Raw genomic sequence first — 17,058 nt, 5'->3', positions numbered from 1 at the left:
CTGCTGAGTGTTTTACTGTTTGCTTTTCTTTATCCTTACTTTTTACGATACAGATGTATTTTTGCAACACTTCAGATAATTGTAGGGTGTTAACAATACTGGCTTAAAGGGGATTCATTTATTCAGTAATCAAATTGAATTTTAGTCAAATGTTTTAAAATGACCTCAGGAAGTAACCAGAAGTACCCAAAGACAACAAAATAATCCTCTTTGTAACAACATCAGTTTCTTTTTGTTGTTTTTTCCAGAAATGTCTGTAGCTTAAGGGAAGCGGAACAACAAGACATGAGAAATATTGTCATCAGTAGTACAGAAAAAGAGAAAAGTTCATTGTCTTATGTCACAAGGCAGTAGACATAAACAAAATCAAAGTGTTGGGCTTTCTAATGTGTAGGTTTTGTCCAAACTGGAAGTTTGAAAGAAGAAACAACATCAAAACTTCCCATTAAATCTCACTAGAAACTTTCAGAAGACGTGAAGTTTTTTAAAACACAAAGAAAACTACTAGTTGTTAACCAATCTAGACCTTTGATTTGCAAAGTTATATTGTTATGATCTTGGTCAATAGAGAAATTTCCTTTCAGTGGGTTTATCTGAAATTTAGAAAAAAAGGACCAATAGAATATCTCAAAAACTTTTCTAAACTGTTTAATGGCACAGAAATCTGAGTGTTGTGAAAGAAGAAAACCTTTAAACATCACATTTTCAGCAACAAATGGGTCAACTTTTCTTCAATGTTGTAATGTGATTCTATCTTTGAATGTGAAGCTGCTGAACTGAGATACAGTTATCACCTGAAGTTAATTGAACTGAAAAAATATGGACAATCTGCAAATTAAGAAAATGCTTGACTGGGATGCCTCCCTTAGGAATCAAAACTTGGAAAATCTTAACAAATTGTATTTTATATCTTAAACAATCAAAAAGTGGAACTCCAGGGTTTCCAAATGGAGGCGCATTGGCCATTTACGGCCCTGGGAATGACTTTGGTTCACAATAATTGTTTAGGAATAATAGAAATGTATTTTTCTTGCACAATTCATTTTGCTTGTTGGTGCAGATGAGAACTTTCTAGGTACATTTTTTTACTGACAGAGTAAGATCTAACACCTAATATGTTTCTTTTGTTAACCAAGCTGTTTAATTACACTTTAAATAGGAGACTTCCTTGTTTATTTTATTAACAAATTGCATGGTTAAAATTTTTGTGATTTAATTTAAAACAATTTCTGTACAATTTAGACTACATTTTATGGTATTAAATTTTATTTTAAAATCCTGGATCTTGATTTTTGATTTTTTTTTTCTGTTTACTTCATAAAATGAACTAAACGAAACTAAGTGAAAAGTAGTCAGCCAAGTGATCAATAAAGTTGCTCTCCTAGTGGATTTTATTAAAGGCCTTGTGTGGGGAGAATTAGTTTGAAAACAATCTTTCTAATCTCTTTGTAATTGGAACAGACATTTCAACTAATCAGTCTAATGCTTTCTTACTGATTCTTTAACAGCAACAACAACAACCTCTCTCAGAAGGCTTATTTAATAAACCCCTTGGTGGTTTTATGGGGGATAATACATTGAATCCCAAATAACAACCCACCCCTCTGTGTCTGACCTTTACAGCTAGAGTCCAAAGAGGATTACCAAGATGGTTGTTTGCTCGTCCTGGAGCATCACTTGACTTTTGAACTCTGAGGATTACTGGAAATGTCAGGATATCCCAACTGTATTGCAAAAAGAAGTAAGTGCAATAACTTTATAAGTTTGGAAGAGAGTTTGCATTTAAGAATCATAATAAAATAAATGACCCAAAATAAGTCCACTAAATGTAAACTATAAGCCATATCTTTGGACTTTTTTCAAACACAATTTTGTTACATTCAAACATAGTTATATTTAAAAAAAGAACTATTCCCTATAGCCTGACAAACAATGACAAATAGTAACAAATAATGACGTTAGAGAAGAATAGGCCATTAATCTTCTAAGTCTGTAATAGCAACTTCCTAGCTATGTGAATCAATCATTATATTGAAAAAGTGAGGGAAAACAAGTGTGTATTCACAGGAGAATATAATCTAGCAAATTTATCCTGAGGTTTAATTGGGAAATGTTTAAATGACCAATGACTTGGAAGGGCTCCTACAAACCTCAGTTAATATCAAGGTAGCTAAATGCTATTGTTGAGAGGGTACAAGCAGGCCTGACACATACACAACACCCCTGGTGATACAGGTCTGAAACAATTCTATGATGAATATAAAACAAGTTGTAGAGCAATATCTTATTTTTGTAAAACCTTTTACAGACACCACAAAGTGCTTTGCAAAGACAAAACATATACAAGAAAAAACAACAGTAAGCAAAAGCCTGTTTGAATAAGATTTCTCTAGTGGTTTTTAAAATAACCTGTGGACTCTGTGTAGTGCATTAAGAGTATCAGGGCATTCCAAAGCATCAATCAGACAGCTATAGTGTGATTTCTTACAGAAGTAAATATTTCTGAAAAATACTGGTTTCTAATCTTGAGGAAAAATAGTTGCACAATAAATTAATGTAGGTGCATAAAGGAAGGCAGAAGAGGTGTTACTTAAAGTGAATATATCACATTTTATAGCAATGGTCTCTTCAGTCTTGTTGGGCCACAGTCCTTCAACCTTTAGATGTGTCCCTTGTCCTACACACAGGAACTAAATGGCAAAACCGGTTGGCAAGTCTGTGTGATACTATTGCCACCTACTGGTGTGATTGTAGAACTACAGATACATCCTACAAAAATACTGGAACTTTGCAATTGATCAATAATTATAAACCATTTTAGGCACCAATTTAGACACTATTAACAATACATTTAGCACTTTTAGCCAAATTCTACAAGTTCACTGGTTTGTAAGAAACTACTACACCTCAGAGGCATATTTAACAAAAAGTTCACTTTTAGACACGTCATTGTCTACTGGAGACTCATGGTGTCACAGCCAATTAGAGAAATGGGCCTTGTGGCACTCATAAATAATATATATATATATATATATACATGAAACCTGAGAAATGTATGGTATACAAACTCACTTGAGCAGTGAAGTTGTCCAAAGACCCATTTCAATTTGAATGTTTATTACCATTCTTTGAAATAGTTTTTTTATGCCTAAATATTTTTGAATAAGTGACACTTGTGCAATAAATTTAAGAATTTAAAATAATTCTCATATTTGAAAGTCACAATGCCTAACTTTATCATAGAAGTTTGAAATTTGGCACACTTGTAGAACTTCTCAACCCTCATGGGGCTGACTGTAGAGACACACTGACGATAGACAACTCAACAGTGCCCAGTGGAAAAGTGACTGAGAGACGGTTTGAATAGGCAGCCCACAAGTTACAGGACATCTTACCTTCATAATAAACTAAACAAAGTGAAAAGTAGTAAGCAAAGTAATTAACAAAGTTACAGTCCTAGTGGATTTGATTAAAAACTCTGTATGGAGAGGATTTGTTCGAAAACAATCTTCCAAATATCATTAATGTTATTCATCTGTTCTCTAGCAAAAATGTTGAACTTTGTTCCTTATTGGGACAGGCATGCAAGTAAATAATCACCTTAATGTTTCCTTTGCTGATTCTTTAATAGCATTCACAACAACTTCTCTCAGAAGGCTCATTTAGTAGATCCCCTTGGTCGTTTTATTGTGGATAAGACACTGAATCCCAAATAACAACCCACCCCTCTGTGTCCGACCTTTACAATTAGAGTCTAAAGGGAGTTATTGAGATACTTGTTTGCTCAACCTGGAGCATGACTTGCCTTTTGAACTCTGAGGATTACTGGAAATGTCAGGATGTCCCAATTGTATTGCCAGTAGAGCTGAGTGCAACAGAAATGCAAGTTTTCAAAAGAAGTTTTAACTTATGAATCATAATAGAAAAAGTTAAACTTGCAGGGCCTACAATTAGAATGACTAAATTCACTAAATGCAAACAAAAATCTAAACCATATTTCTTTTTTCATAAAACTGTTATTGAAAATTAAAGAGAGTTAGGGTTAAAAGTTTCTTTGAAGTCTTAAAACTTATGGTTATTGAAATGTCATAAGTTGTGTCCTTGTTTAAAATCCTAAACTAACCATTAGAAATACTAATGGAAAAAATAACCTATGCAAAAAGTACTATAAGCATGTTTGTCTCAAAACCCCTCACTACTTCTTTTCACAATACAATTTATTTTGTTTTCTTGAAAAATAATTTTTTTTAGCTAGGTAAGCATAATTCCTAAAATGATCATAATTTATATTATTACGCAGGCCTCTGAAAAAAAATCTCATAAGAAAAAAGCGACAAATTTTCAAAAAAAAATGCTTTTGGTACATAAGAACTGACATGTTGAACAAATTGGATGACGTACAGAAATGAGAACAGAAGTATGAAGTTTGAAGTAAAGTCTTCTGTTATAACTAGCAACTGAACTAGTATTTGTGATTTTTTTTTTAACTGTGTCAGTGACAGATCTGGAAAATATTTAGATAAAGTATGGTAGGTGTTGTAAGTTTGGACATTTCATCCGGTAAAATATGCACACCCATGTACACACAGAATAATGAGGGCTGCTAGTTTGTTACGTATGCACAGGCGCACCAATGAACCCTTAGACTGATACCATCAAACTATATAAAGAACAGAATGTCAGTATTAGCCTAGTTTTAATCTGTCAACTATCCTGGAGGCTTGGCATTAAAACAAGGGAAAAAATAATCTTCACACACAATGATAGCAAACTGACTGAGTTGTCTTCAGCAAATTTGAACCTTCCTGAATAAGGAACAGGGCTATAAAAAAAGCGAGCCACAAAAACTCCAAAAACAAACAAAAGCAATTTTAGCTGATGTGGTGATCCTGAATTCAAGGTTAGTGTTTCTATTTTACCTCTTGAAAATATCTTGTTTACATCTTCATGTAAAAGTTTATTATTTGTTTAGATATTTACTGGAATTACCAAGATTTTACTTAGAGCTGTGAATGAATTTATGGAGTTAGGCTCCTTTTTTCCAGCTCATTAATTTTTTTTTTGTAATATTATGCTTTTAATAATTCAGAGCCTAAAAGTTCAAGCTGAAATCGATTATTTTCCCTTTCATGACAGTTTAAAAAGGTTTTTTATGCAACAATTATTTTTCATTTGGTGTTAATGGAAAGCAGGGGTGCCAGGATTGTAAAACTAAGAAGAGCCTGTGGTTGTTGCTTTATTATTCTTTTAAGAAGGAGTAAATGTTAAAAGAGATGTCATTACATTTTTTAAAGATTCATTGATGGGCACCACAACACATTTGGAACTACAATGTGGTGTGGTTCCAAATCTAAGCAATTTTACAACTTGATATACAAAATGCCAAAACTTTACTTCTGAGTGCAAAGCAAGAGTGGGTTTGTCAACATCAGCAGTGCTTAATACAAAGTTATGCACCTTTCTAAGTTTTAGAGTTCAACCATCAACTATTACGAAAATAAGAAAAAAAAAAACACTTTTGATATTGGATTTCTGTAAAAATTAAAATTCTTTCTTCTTTTCCATTTACAGGCTTAAAAAGATGAATATATCCATTGCTAATGTGACAGGAGTTCCAGATTATCGGGATTCCTTCACCAAGGCTGTGATTAAGAATATTATTGTTGTGGTTCTTAGCATTTCCATCAACTACATCAATGCTGGACTCATTCATACTTTCTGTGGAAACCAGGTCATTATTTTAATCATATTTACTGCCTTCAGTACACAGTTCTTTCAAAATTAAATTGAAAATAAAACTAATGGTAATGTTCAAAGTGGGTTTTACATTTACATTGAAGCAGAATATTAAATGCAGTGCCTTGCAAAAGGATTCAAATATATACATGTTCTTTCTTACTAAAGCCACAATATAGTTGGTTGTGATTCAATTTGACAGACCAACACAAAGTAGTATAGAAATGTGGAAGTGATGTGGAAGAAAAATGATACATAGTGTTTAAAGTTTTTACCATTAATTGCCAGCAATTTATTAGAAAAGCCATCTTTCACTGCAGGCTTTCTAAACAATGGTTTCTTCAGGCCTCTTTTCAATAAAGACCAGATATTTGAAGTGTAAAATTAATAGTTGTCAGGCAACACATGCAACAGAAAGTTTTCTTCATTTTCTGTCAGTTCCCAACAGTTTTGCATAAAAACTCAATTATTTAGTCCGCCATTCAACATGAAATGTAAATTCTTGACTACTATAAGCATCACTACAATAATGTGCTGTCTTGCTGTTTTTTTTTGTTTTTCTCCAGATCTTCAACACAAATCCCCGGTACATCCTGTTTGTTCACTTGGTGATCAATGACATGATCCAAGTAACGCTGACTGTTGCACTGTTCATCATTAGCTACATCCTCTACAAGATCCATGTATTTGTCTGTTGCATCTTAATCCTGATTGCCCTCTTCACCACTGAAAACACCCCGCTGAACCTGGCCTGCATGGCAGTGGAGTGCTACATCGCCATCTGCATCCCTCTACGCCACTCTCAGATCTGCACGATCAAGAGAACGAGGCTGCTGATTTCTTTAATCTGGATCACCAGCTTGGTGTCTGTTCTCCCTGATCTCTTCATTACCTTGGCCACAGAGCCACTGGACTATTTTAATACACAAGTGTTTTGCCTGAGGGAAACTGCTTTTCGAAGTCCCAGAATTATAGAGAGAAGAAATATTACCTATATTGTATATCTGGTTATAGTTTGGTGCATTATTTTTTTCATTTATATCCGCATACTATTTATGGCAAGAATAGCAAATAGACATGCTAAAAAGGCAAGGAACACGGTCCTCCTTCATGGGATTCAGCTTCTTTTGTGTATGGCAACATATGCAGAACACCTGGTGAAACAGGCTGTGTTGCAATGGCTTCCTAAGTATTACTCAGATTCTCTGTTTGTTTGTTATATAATTTTCCAAATACTACCAAGATCTATTAGTTCACTTATCTATGGCATAAGGGACAAAACCTTCAGGAAACACCTAAAAAGGTATTTATTATGTAAGGTGATCCCACAGTGATATTAATAGAGTATACATCATTAACATCATTCGGATAAAATTAAAATTAAATAAAGAAATAAAGTTGAGTAACTTAAGATGAAAAAAGGTTAAAAATGAAATGTTCTATTTCAGTTCTAATGAGTAATTACTCACTGAAACAGGGGTCTTAAAACCCAGGCTTTGAGGCCTGGTTTCCTTCAAATATTAGATGTGGGTTTGGTCCAACACAATAGGAATTCAAGAGGTATTCTTGAGGATTGCTAATTCTACGTCTGCACAGGTAAACCTATGAGCCCTTAGACTGATGCCATCCAAACTATAGAAAGAATGGCATATCAGTATTAGTCTTATTTGAATCTGTCAAGTAGATTCTGTATGAACATTTGGCATTAAAACAACAGAAAAAAAGTTAATCAAGAGAAGGGAAGCAACAACAGAAACCTTTAAGAGCCAAATGGATTATTTAATATATTTTATTCTTACTTACTATATTATACGAATCAACTTAACATCAAAAACAATCTGGAGAGTACTAGAAAACAAGCCTTCAAAAGATAATTTTCTGTGCAGCCATCTGTCCCACTGTCATTTTGCTTGCCACACTTTAGGTGAAACATTTGTTTCACCTAAAGTTTTTTGTGCAAAATTTTGTGCAAAATTGTAAACAAAAATTTTGTTATTTTTGTGCAAAATAACAAAATAGGAACTCACAAAGGGGACAAATACTTTTTAACCCCACTATGTAAAATATGGATTCTTTGTTAAGCTAAGTGAGTCTTGGGGCTGGGGGAGCATAATGTAATATAAGTTCTATAATCACAAAGTAATATGTAATCATAAGTGTCTAATAATGTAAACTTATTTCCAGTTTACATTGAAAGATCTCTTAAGTAAAACTAAGTCCTTCATCATTGGTCTCCTCTACATAGGTACATAGGTGGGTATGTTTCAAATAAGATGCATAAATACATGCTCAGGCTAGAACCCTATTAAATATTACATAGAGAACACCCACATCAACACAGATTACTCTCAACACGCCTCTTTTAAGGTCTGTATTTTTAATCAAGATGATTTCTATCTGTTTTTCAGGAACTTAAAATGTGATTTATGCACACATATATTTTTATGATCAGTTAAACTATGCCTTTTGTAATTTTATGTTTTACCAGATGTCCTCTTCATCAGTTCCTGACACAAATTTCACAGTTACTGAGGGCAACCTGACCGGACCTGGAATTAATCTGGGCAGTCTTTCTGTAACTGCTACTATTACCAATCTGGTTGTTATTTTACTCGGCATCATCACCTGCTCCGTTAATATGCTAATGATTCACATATTCAACAAACATCAAGTTTGTATAATCTTCTACAATGCATGTTATTGGTGTGCATTTTTTGTTTCTCAGTAATTAGGTAGAAAGATTACTGTGGAAGAGTGATGTCAAGCATGAATAGAAAAGGTGTTTTGTGCCCAGTTTCATCATCTTTTTTTTTTCTGACCCACACATCTTTTTTTGTTACAGGTTGGATCTATTATTAAAAATTATCCTTATATTTTCTTTATTTGAAGTATTATTTTATGTTTTCCATTTGTTTCAATGCTCAGCATAGGACTATAAAAAGTGATTATTGTTGACATTTAAACGGACATTGTGACAAACTGAGAGAGTTTGTGCATATTATTTTTCATATTTTATAATAGTTGACAGTAAACCTATATAATTAAAATTAACTACTGTGTGTTGTTTAATGTATTGTGTAACATTTAGGTTTCTAAATTATTTGTATAGCAAAATAATTGTTTTTGTTTAAGTTTTAAATGCAAACTGAAATGTTACAGCACTAATGTGTTTTTCAGTGTTTTCACCTTGCAATTTAACTCTGGACTCGTGCTCTTCACAGATCTTCAGGTTCAACCCTCGCTACATCCTTTTCAACCACTTGGTGCTGAACGAAACACTCCAGTTGACACTGAGCATTTCCCTCTACCTCTTTGCCAATTCCTTTTACACCATCTATGTCTCGCTGTGCATACTCCTCCTCCTGCCGGCTATTCTCACCACCAGAAACACTCCACTGAATCTGGCCTGCATGGCAGCAGAATGTTACATCTCCGTCTGCATCCCCCTCCGCCATGGAAACATATGTACAGTTAAGAAAACCTACATTGTCATTGGCATTATGTGGGTCATAAGCTTGCTCACTATTCTGCCTGATATATTTATTCTTTTTGTTACTGAAGAGCTGGAATTTTTGAAAACGAGAGTTTTCTGTGATAGGGACAGAGTGTTCAGAAGCAGCTACAGTAAAAATAAGAGAGATGCATCCCACATATTTTTTCTGGTGGTTGTTTCCCTTACTCTATTCTATACTTATTTCAGAATTTTGTTTGTGGCAAAAGCTGCAAATTCTGATGCTAAAAAAGCAAGAAACACTATTCTGCTTCATGGTTTTCAGATGTTGATGTGCATGACACTGTATATGCAATCTTTGCTAAAGCAGCTCCTTTTATACTTGTTTCCTAAGAGTAGCATTTCTATACAGCATGCTATTTTTATATTAATCCAGATCATTCCTCGGTGTCTAAGTCCTGTTGTTTATGGGATACGAGACAAAACTTTTAGAATGTACTTTAAGAAGTATTTTATATGTTTACAAGTAAAAGCAATAAGGGTACAAACCTAACAGAGAACCAAAAGTCTTGTGAAATACACTGAGCTTTTTCAACAAAGCCTGTTACCTGACGTGTGAAAATGGGTAGTGATTAAGTAGTTAAACTTGAATATAACAAAGTGCAAGTTAACATGTCATTTTGTTGTAGCATTTATCAAGGGCAATCTCAACAACCATTTCATTAGGAACACTTGCTAAATTGTTCTGTTAACACAAAAGACAAATCTATCAACTGGACAAAGTAAACTGTGTTGTTCTAGACATGATAAAGTCATGATACTTGAGTGTTTGAGTTTTGGGTGTTATTTATGTTTGGAATAATCTACTATTGTTCAACTGCTTTTTTCTCACTTTTATGGCAAGACCATATCAGGTTTATGTATTTAATGTTATTTTAACAGTTGAATGCAACCTACTTCCAATTTTTTCCCCTCATATCATTTCCCTGTACTATATATCCAATAGTTTCAATGCATCTGCAGTCTAAACGGTCATGCTATATGATCTGACTTTTAAACCACTGATATGCTTCCAAGGTAAACTTAATGCAGCATTAGCCCCTGGATTTTCCTATTTCTTCGCTGGATCTTTCCATTTCTCAGTCCATTGCCTACCTGACAATGACCTGTCTTCTCCTACATTTACCTGTAGTTGTTCTTATTTTATTAAAACACTTCATTTCTATTACAATGTGTTCTGTGTTTGTGTTCTTTTGCAATCACATGTTGTGATGGACAAACTCTGCTTGGCTGAGTTTCAAACTGATCATCTAGATAAGTAAGAGTTTAAGAAACTTTAAAGGAGGGATGGTTATTGGTGCCAGACAAGCTGGTCTTACTTCAGAATTGATCCACAGAGATTTTTAAACACCGCCATGGCTTGAGTTTAAGTCAAGCTTATTTGTATGGCAAAAAGGAAGTGGTGTATTTCTGCAGATGGCAGTAGGACCAAAAGGAAGAGGCAGAGGAGCTCAATCTTTTCACATGATCTTTCTCATTATATTGTCAGGACACCATGACAGCTTTCGCAATTATGCAAACAATACATTTTTATCAAAGTTATTACTGTAGCTTTAAATTACAACTTCATAAAATATAATATGCACTCAAAACTAAGTTATGTTAATATTTCTTGCAATATTACATTTTGTTTCTATTTCCCATTTACCCTAAACGATACATTTGGTAAAAAGTAAACTCTTGCATCATTGATCTGCTGCTCCAAAGGAAGGCGTGTTTTAACTAAGGAACACAAATAAATCCTCAGGATGGTGTTCTATTATATAACAGAGTAGAACCACATCACTACAGATTACTTTTGACGCTACTCTAAGGTCTGCTTTTTAAAGAAGTTGGAGGATTCAGTCTTAATAGTGTGTAACAAGCTTAAAATCTGAGTCATACATTATTTATTTTCTCATTATTTAAACTGTGCCTTTTGCTGTTTTATGTCTTATCAGATGTCCTCCTCCTTATCTGCCAGCACAAATTTCACAGTTACTGAGGGTAACCTGACTGGATCTGGAGTTTATCTGGGCATGCTTTCTTTGACAGCTGTTATAGGGAATGTGGTTGTTATTTCACTTGGCATCATCACCTGCTTCATTAATGCTTCAATGGTTCACATTTTCAACAAACAGCAAGTGTGTATTATGTTATTTTATGTGTCATTGATGTGCATTTCTGTTTTTTCAAATTGTAACTATTACAATGAAAATTATGTTAACATTTATATTCAAAGCTAAAAACCAACTCTACTGCCCAGTATGATATAGGAACACATGCAAATAAGAAGAACAATTATTATTGACATCAAAACTGTGAGTTCAGTGGAATTTTTTATCATTTTATGAATGGTAATAGGAAGATATTTTTTGTAAATAAATCAAATCAGTGTGTTGGTTAAATCCCTAAAGAAAGTATTTTTTTATGTTTATGCATAGGTTTTCTCAAGTCACTCATAATATTGAGTGACTTGAGAATATTAAGTAAAAACAAAACCAAAAAAAATCATGCATAATAAACTAACATGATTATACATTTTGAATCAAAACTGAAAAAATACATCTCAGGAGATGACGTTTTAAATGTATTTAGTGTTTTCTGTCAAATTGCCATTTAACTCTGGACTCGTGCTCTTCACAGATCTTCAGGTTCAACCCTCGCTACATCCTTTTCATCCACTTGGTGCTGAACGAAACACTCCAGATGACACTCAGCGTGTCCCTCTACATCTTTGCCCATGCCTTCTACACCCTCTATGTCTCAGTGTGCATTCTCATCCTCCTGCCGGCTATTCTCACAACTGTGAACACCCCAGTGAACCTGGCCTGCATGGCAGCAGAATGTTACATCTCTGTCTGCATCCCCCTTCGATATGACAGCATATGTACAGTTAAGAAAACCTACATTGTCATTGGCATTATGTGGGTCATAAGCCTGCTCACTATTTTGCCTGATATATTTATTCTTTTTGTTACTGAAGAGCTGGAATTTTTGAAAACGAGAGTTTTCTGTGATAGGGACACAGTGTTCAGAAGCAGCTACAGTAAAAATAAGAGAGATGCATCCCACATATTTTTAATGGTGGTGGTTTGTCTCACTCTATTCTACACTTATTTCCGAATTTTGTTTGTGGCAAAAGCTGCAAATTCACAAGCTAAAAAAGCAAGAAACACTATTCTGCTTCATGGTTTTCAGATGCTGATGTGCATGACGCTGTATATTCAACAGGTACTGAAGCAGCTCCTTTTATACTTGTTTCCTGGGCAGGCTATTTACATAAAAAATGCTATTTTTGTATTAATCCAGATCATTCCCCGTTGTCTAAGTCCTGTTGTATATGGTTTACGAGATAAGACTTTCAGAATGTACTATAAAAAGTACTTTATGTGTTTCCAAGTAAAAGCAGTAAAAATACAAACCTAACAGAAACATTGGCTAAAGAAGCTGGAAGTGCATATTTGACGTTCGCTTCCATGGTAGAGTTTTAACTTGCACTCATAGACGTAGCGATGATCAAACTACATTTTACTACTACTGTCATAATGCCTTTATTTGCTAAGATACATTGTGAGTGTCCAATGCTCTTATATTTAGCTTCTAAACCTGTGTATGTCTTCTAAATAAAATATATTTTTCAAATTGTTTCTTAAAAGTGAATGGTCTAAGATGTATTTGCTTAATAAATGACCATAGATAGTTCTTTCTATAAATAAAGACATGAAATGAAAAACTGTGAAAGCAGCACACTATAATAATATATACACCTTCAGAAAACACCAGTTGAGCATTTGTCATCACCGTTTGGTCAAACTGAAATATCATTGTTGTAAAACCAATGGTTATCATCAGCAGGTTAGGGAGAAAATTAATTACAAAAATCCTGGCCTTGATATAGCAAGTGAATGGATACCTTTTTCATTGTCACTCTGAAACAATAATTTTAGATATGTTGAAACAAAACATGTCCTAAAACCCTTCTTTATGAGGGAAGGACATGCTCTGGACAAAGATAGCATCTATATTCTTTATAGTTCTTGTGACTGATACTTTCTTTTAGTCATTTCCTGTGAAATTTATTTTATCTTAGCATCTATAGCTTATGATACTCTTTTGATTAGGTACAAAGAAAGGGAAGTAAAATGATTGAAAAGCTTTTACACTCAAAGAGAAACTTTAGAACTTCCCATGTAATCCTATCTGAGACACAGACAGAAATTACAAGAAAATCATGTATGTTTTTACCACCACTCAACAACAGCATTAGTGAAATAAATTGCACAGTTTTCATCCGACTACCTCCAATGACTTAAGTAATACCCAGGAGAGAATTATACCTACCGGTACATTCAATTTTGATAGGACTGAACCTTCATATAAAGCAATATTTCATACTGAGCTTCTGACTAGCAAAACAGTCAAGGGTGACACATCTAAGGTAGGACATCTTTGCACTTCTCATGTGTGCTCTATTGTTTCTACTATTGTATTTTCTGCATGATGGCAGTGGAATGGGAAATAAACATATTTAGGTAGTAGCCAAGATAGTGAAATTTCTTTAGAGTAAAACTCAATTTGTTTAGAATTGTCTTTGATAGAAACTGGAATATCATATTTTATAGTCTGTTCTCAACCTTTCATTACTTTTCACATTATCTTGCTACAGTAATGTAGTTTTTGTCATATTTGTAGGATATAAATTTAAAAGGTTTACAAAACAAGCTCCTTTAAAAAGTTTGTTTTCTCTGAAATCTTAACATGCATTTGTACATGGCATTGTCATTATCATATGCCATAACATATGAAGACTAACTGAATGGAGTTGTTGGTCTGATCTGCTTTAATTCATGCTGATTCATGCTTTTAGTTGTGCCATAATGCCAGGCTGGCCTGTGCTGACTCTGTTGCCCATCAGTTACATAGTGCGTTTACTTAAGTATATTAAGCAACGTTGCATCAAGAAAATGTTTTCCCTAAACACAATGACAAAACAGGCCACAGTGAGGTTTTCATACAATAACTATCTGTTTTGCTCCAAGGATCTCCACAAGCAACAGGAAAATAATTAACAGAGTTAGGCAAGGAGTTCTCTTCTACTGCAATCGAAGCAAAAAACAACAAAACAAAACTTAACTCAAGGAATGATCCCGTGGCAAAGTTCTGCTTGCTTATTTTTTTATTTTATTGGTTAAAAAGTCTAAAGAAATAAAAACAACACATTCAAAATAGTAAGAACAATAACAACTAATATGAAGAAAAAAAATTATTAGACACCGTCAATACTGTCTAAACCCTTGCAGAGATAACTTGTTCTAAGCACAAGAACAATGTGGCTTTAAAATTCAAACATTTAAAATACTAATGTTGTACTATACTAATGTAAATAATGTTATTTGATGTCATCTTTTCATAGACATAAGCAAAAATTGAAGATGAATTCTTCATCTTTCAGCAACATGTCAAGCAGCTTGACTTACAGAGACACTCTCAGCATTGCAGTGACCAAAAATGTGCTCATAGTGGCTCTTGGCATCACCATCAACTATATCAATGGAACACTGATTCACACCTTCAGAAAACATGAAGTAAGCCTTTTTGTTCCTTAACTATCTTTGGCAATTATTGAATACAATCATAGAAAATGAATAAAGTCACTTAAAATATATATTTTTTCTGTTTCAGATATTTTACATGAATCCTCGTTACATCCTGTTCATCCATCTGGTAGTGAATGATATGATCCAGCTGACTACATCCACCAGCTTGTTTGTTTTCAGTTACATCTTCTACAGAATTAATACTTCTTTCTGTTGCTTCATTGTTACCTTTGCTGTTTTCACGACTACAAACTCTCCTTTAAATTTAGCTCTGATGGCAGTGGAGTGCTATGTCGCCGTTTGCTTCCCACTGCGACATGCTGAACTTTGCACCATCAAAAGAACATATTTTCTCATTGGCTGTATTTGGGGGTTAAGTGCAGCAATAATTTTGCCAGACATCTTTCTTGTCCTCGCCACAGAGCCTCTGTGGTTGTTTAACTCTACAGTATTTTGTGATCGAGACACTGTTTTCCGACACCCAATAAGCATAAAAAAAAGAGATGTTTCTTACATAATTTTTTTTTCTGGAGTTTGGTTTGTACTTTTATTTACATACTTCAGGATCTTTTGTGCTGCTCATGCTGCTAACTCATCTGAGGGAATTGTAAAGGCCAGAAATACTATCCTGATTCATGGTTTTCAGCTACTTTTGTGTATACTGACATATGTAGGTCCGATGACAAGAATGTTTCTGGTGTTTCTGCCCGCAGCACAATATGTCCAAGCAATTTTTTTTTGGTACATACTGATCCAGATTCTGCCCAGATTTGTGAGTCCTATTGTGTATGGGGTGCGAGACAGCACATTTAGACACTACTTGAAAAATTATATTTTGTGCAGCATCGGAAAAGCCAACAAACTGCATCCGTAAGTGTTTCTTGTGTTGGTGTCAATATCCTAAATTTGATCATTTTAAAACATACACTATGCTTTATGTAAAATTAGACAATGCATGTTTCTGATTCAAACAAACAAAAATGACCTAAAATAAACATTGTTAGATGTGTGACTGGAAACAAAATTAGATTGATCTTTGAATCAGTAAAACATTGTCAACTTTCATTCACTGTGCAGTCTTTCACTCAATGCAAATACAAGACTTAAATTGAACTTTGGTGTACTGCAATTGTTCACAGATATATTTCTTCCTTAGTCTTAGCACCTGAAGATACATGCTTAAGATACAATGTGAATTTCTAAAATATTGAAATAAAAAAAGTTGATATTTGTGTTTTTACTGCATTAACATAGATGGAAATTGTCTTAAATGGCTCTAATTGGTAATTTTACTGAGAAGTGCATTTCTGCAGCAGGACCACTAGGAGGTAGAAGTCAAGTTTTATTTTCATAAATGTCCATTGGGCAGTGAGTTTTCATGTTAAAATGTAAATGACCTTTTTCTGCTTTGAATTGCTGTGCTGCTTCCATAAGTTATGTTAGCCTATTTGCATAGCAAGGGCTCTTCATGCAACTGTATTTTTTAAAGTTAAAACATGATGCAATATTTGTGCTACTGTGTAAAGAAACTGCCAACTGTTGCTTTTACAAAATGTGGCTTAATTACACAACTGTTGAAACAAATTTCTCTGAAGTGAAAAGGGCCAGTTATTGCAAAGCTGCTCTTTCCATTTAAAGTGATTGAACCAATTCAGATGTCCAGCAGTTTGTGGGTCTCAAGTGATTTTAGTATCTCAATACTTGTGTCTGCAAGATTCATTCACTGGTTAATCAGTATTCCCAGCTACTATTGCAGCTTGAAGGTAAACACCAAGCAAATCAGAGATCACTAAAGAATAAGGCAATTTTAAAAAAAAGCCACCTTTGAATTTGCACCAGTAAGTGCTTAGGATTAAACACACCAGTGAGAGATGTTGTTCCACAATTTAAAGTTACATTTATTATTTCTGAATTAAAAATGAATAAAACTTTAAGGGGAGGAGGAAGTGTGTTGCACTAAGGCCTTCCAGCAGGAGAGGGTAGTCCAAATGGGGAGAACTGATTCCTAAATAATGTCACTTGAGAAGTGTCACTCATTAAAGAACTTTCTGTCCCACGTCTAAATTATTTTGTCACATTTAGACCCATCAAAAATGTTCAGTCCTTGGCAATGTCCTTTGGCCAGTTTGTACACCAACTCTGTTTTACGTATTTATTTGTCACAGCTAAAAATGTTTTACATTTAAGACTATACATTTAGAGTTACTTTTATTTTACATTTTATTTTTGTTA

At 34.0% G+C, this 17,058-nt stretch overlaps 4 protein-coding genes across 4 annotated transcripts; all 4 read left to right on the top strand.

Moving 5' to 3' along the window:
* Window positions 1-5,581: 5,581 nt before the first annotated feature.
* LOC129372659 (odorant receptor 131-2-like) lies at window positions 5,582-7,070 on the top strand. The gene is made up of 2 exons (XM_055050076.1): window positions 5,582-5,731; window positions 6,303-7,070. Exons 1-2 carry the CDS (start codon window positions 5,582-5,584, stop codon window positions 7,068-7,070), a joined length of 918 nt encoding a protein of 305 aa, XP_054906051.1.
* A 1,154-nt stretch (window positions 7,071-8,224) lies between these two features.
* Window positions 8,225-9,740, top strand: LOC129372658 (odorant receptor 131-2-like). The gene is made up of 2 exons (XM_055050075.1): window positions 8,225-8,407; window positions 8,958-9,740. The coding sequence occupies exons 1-2, from the start codon at window positions 8,225-8,227 to the stop codon at window positions 9,738-9,740; spliced, it is 966 nt and encodes a 321-aa protein (XP_054906050.1).
* A 1,447-nt stretch (window positions 9,741-11,187) lies between these two features.
* Window positions 11,188-12,655, top strand: LOC129372657 (odorant receptor 131-2-like). Its single transcript, XM_055050074.1, has 2 exons — window positions 11,188-11,370; window positions 11,873-12,655. The coding sequence occupies exons 1-2, from the start codon at window positions 11,188-11,190 to the stop codon at window positions 12,653-12,655; spliced, it is 966 nt and encodes a 321-aa protein (XP_054906049.1).
* A 2,006-nt stretch (window positions 12,656-14,661) lies between these two features.
* On the top strand, window positions 14,662-15,700 carry LOC129372833 (odorant receptor 131-2-like). The gene is made up of 2 exons (XM_055050363.1): window positions 14,662-14,814; window positions 14,912-15,700. Exons 1-2 carry the CDS (start codon window positions 14,662-14,664, stop codon window positions 15,698-15,700), a joined length of 942 nt encoding a protein of 313 aa, XP_054906338.1.
* The last annotated feature ends 1,358 nt before the right edge of the window (window positions 15,701-17,058 follow it).

Source organism: Poeciliopsis prolifica, unplaced genomic scaffold (genome assembly GCF_027474105.1).
Source record: "Poeciliopsis prolifica strain line A6 unplaced genomic scaffold, Auburn_PproV2 SCAFFOLD030, whole genome shotgun sequence".
Classification (NCBI taxonomy): Eukaryota; Metazoa; Chordata; class Actinopteri; order Cyprinodontiformes; family Poeciliidae; genus Poeciliopsis; species Poeciliopsis prolifica.
This window is presented reverse-complemented; position numbering and strand designations above follow the sequence as displayed.

Bases quoted from the DNA above. Each gene is read 5' to 3' on its own strand.
- LOC129372659 (XM_055050076.1), top strand. From the start codon at position 5,582: ATGAATATATCCATTGCTAATGTGACAGGAGTTCCAGATTATCGGGAT. The intron at 5,732-6,302 runs GTCATTATTTTA...GTTTTTCTCCAG, and splicing joins ATACTTTCTGTGGAAACCAG to ATCTTCAACACAAATCCCCG.
- LOC129372657 (XM_055050074.1), top strand. From the start codon at position 11,188: ATGTCCTCCTCCTTATCTGCCAGCACAAATTTCACAGTTACTGAGGGT. The intron at 11,371-11,872 runs GTGTGTATTATG...TGCTCTTCACAG, and splicing joins ACATTTTCAACAAACAGCAA to ATCTTCAGGTTCAACCCTCG.
- LOC129372833 (XM_055050363.1), top strand. From the start codon at position 14,662: ATGAATTCTTCATCTTTCAGCAACATGTCAAGCAGCTTGACTTACAGA. The intron at 14,815-14,911 runs GTAAGCCTTTTT...TTTCTGTTTCAG, and splicing joins ACACCTTCAGAAAACATGAA to ATATTTTACATGAATCCTCG.
- LOC129372658 (XM_055050075.1), top strand. From the start codon at position 8,225: ATGTCCTCTTCATCAGTTCCTGACACAAATTTCACAGTTACTGAGGGC. The intron at 8,408-8,957 runs GTTTGTATAATC...TGCTCTTCACAG, and splicing joins ACATATTCAACAAACATCAA to ATCTTCAGGTTCAACCCTCG.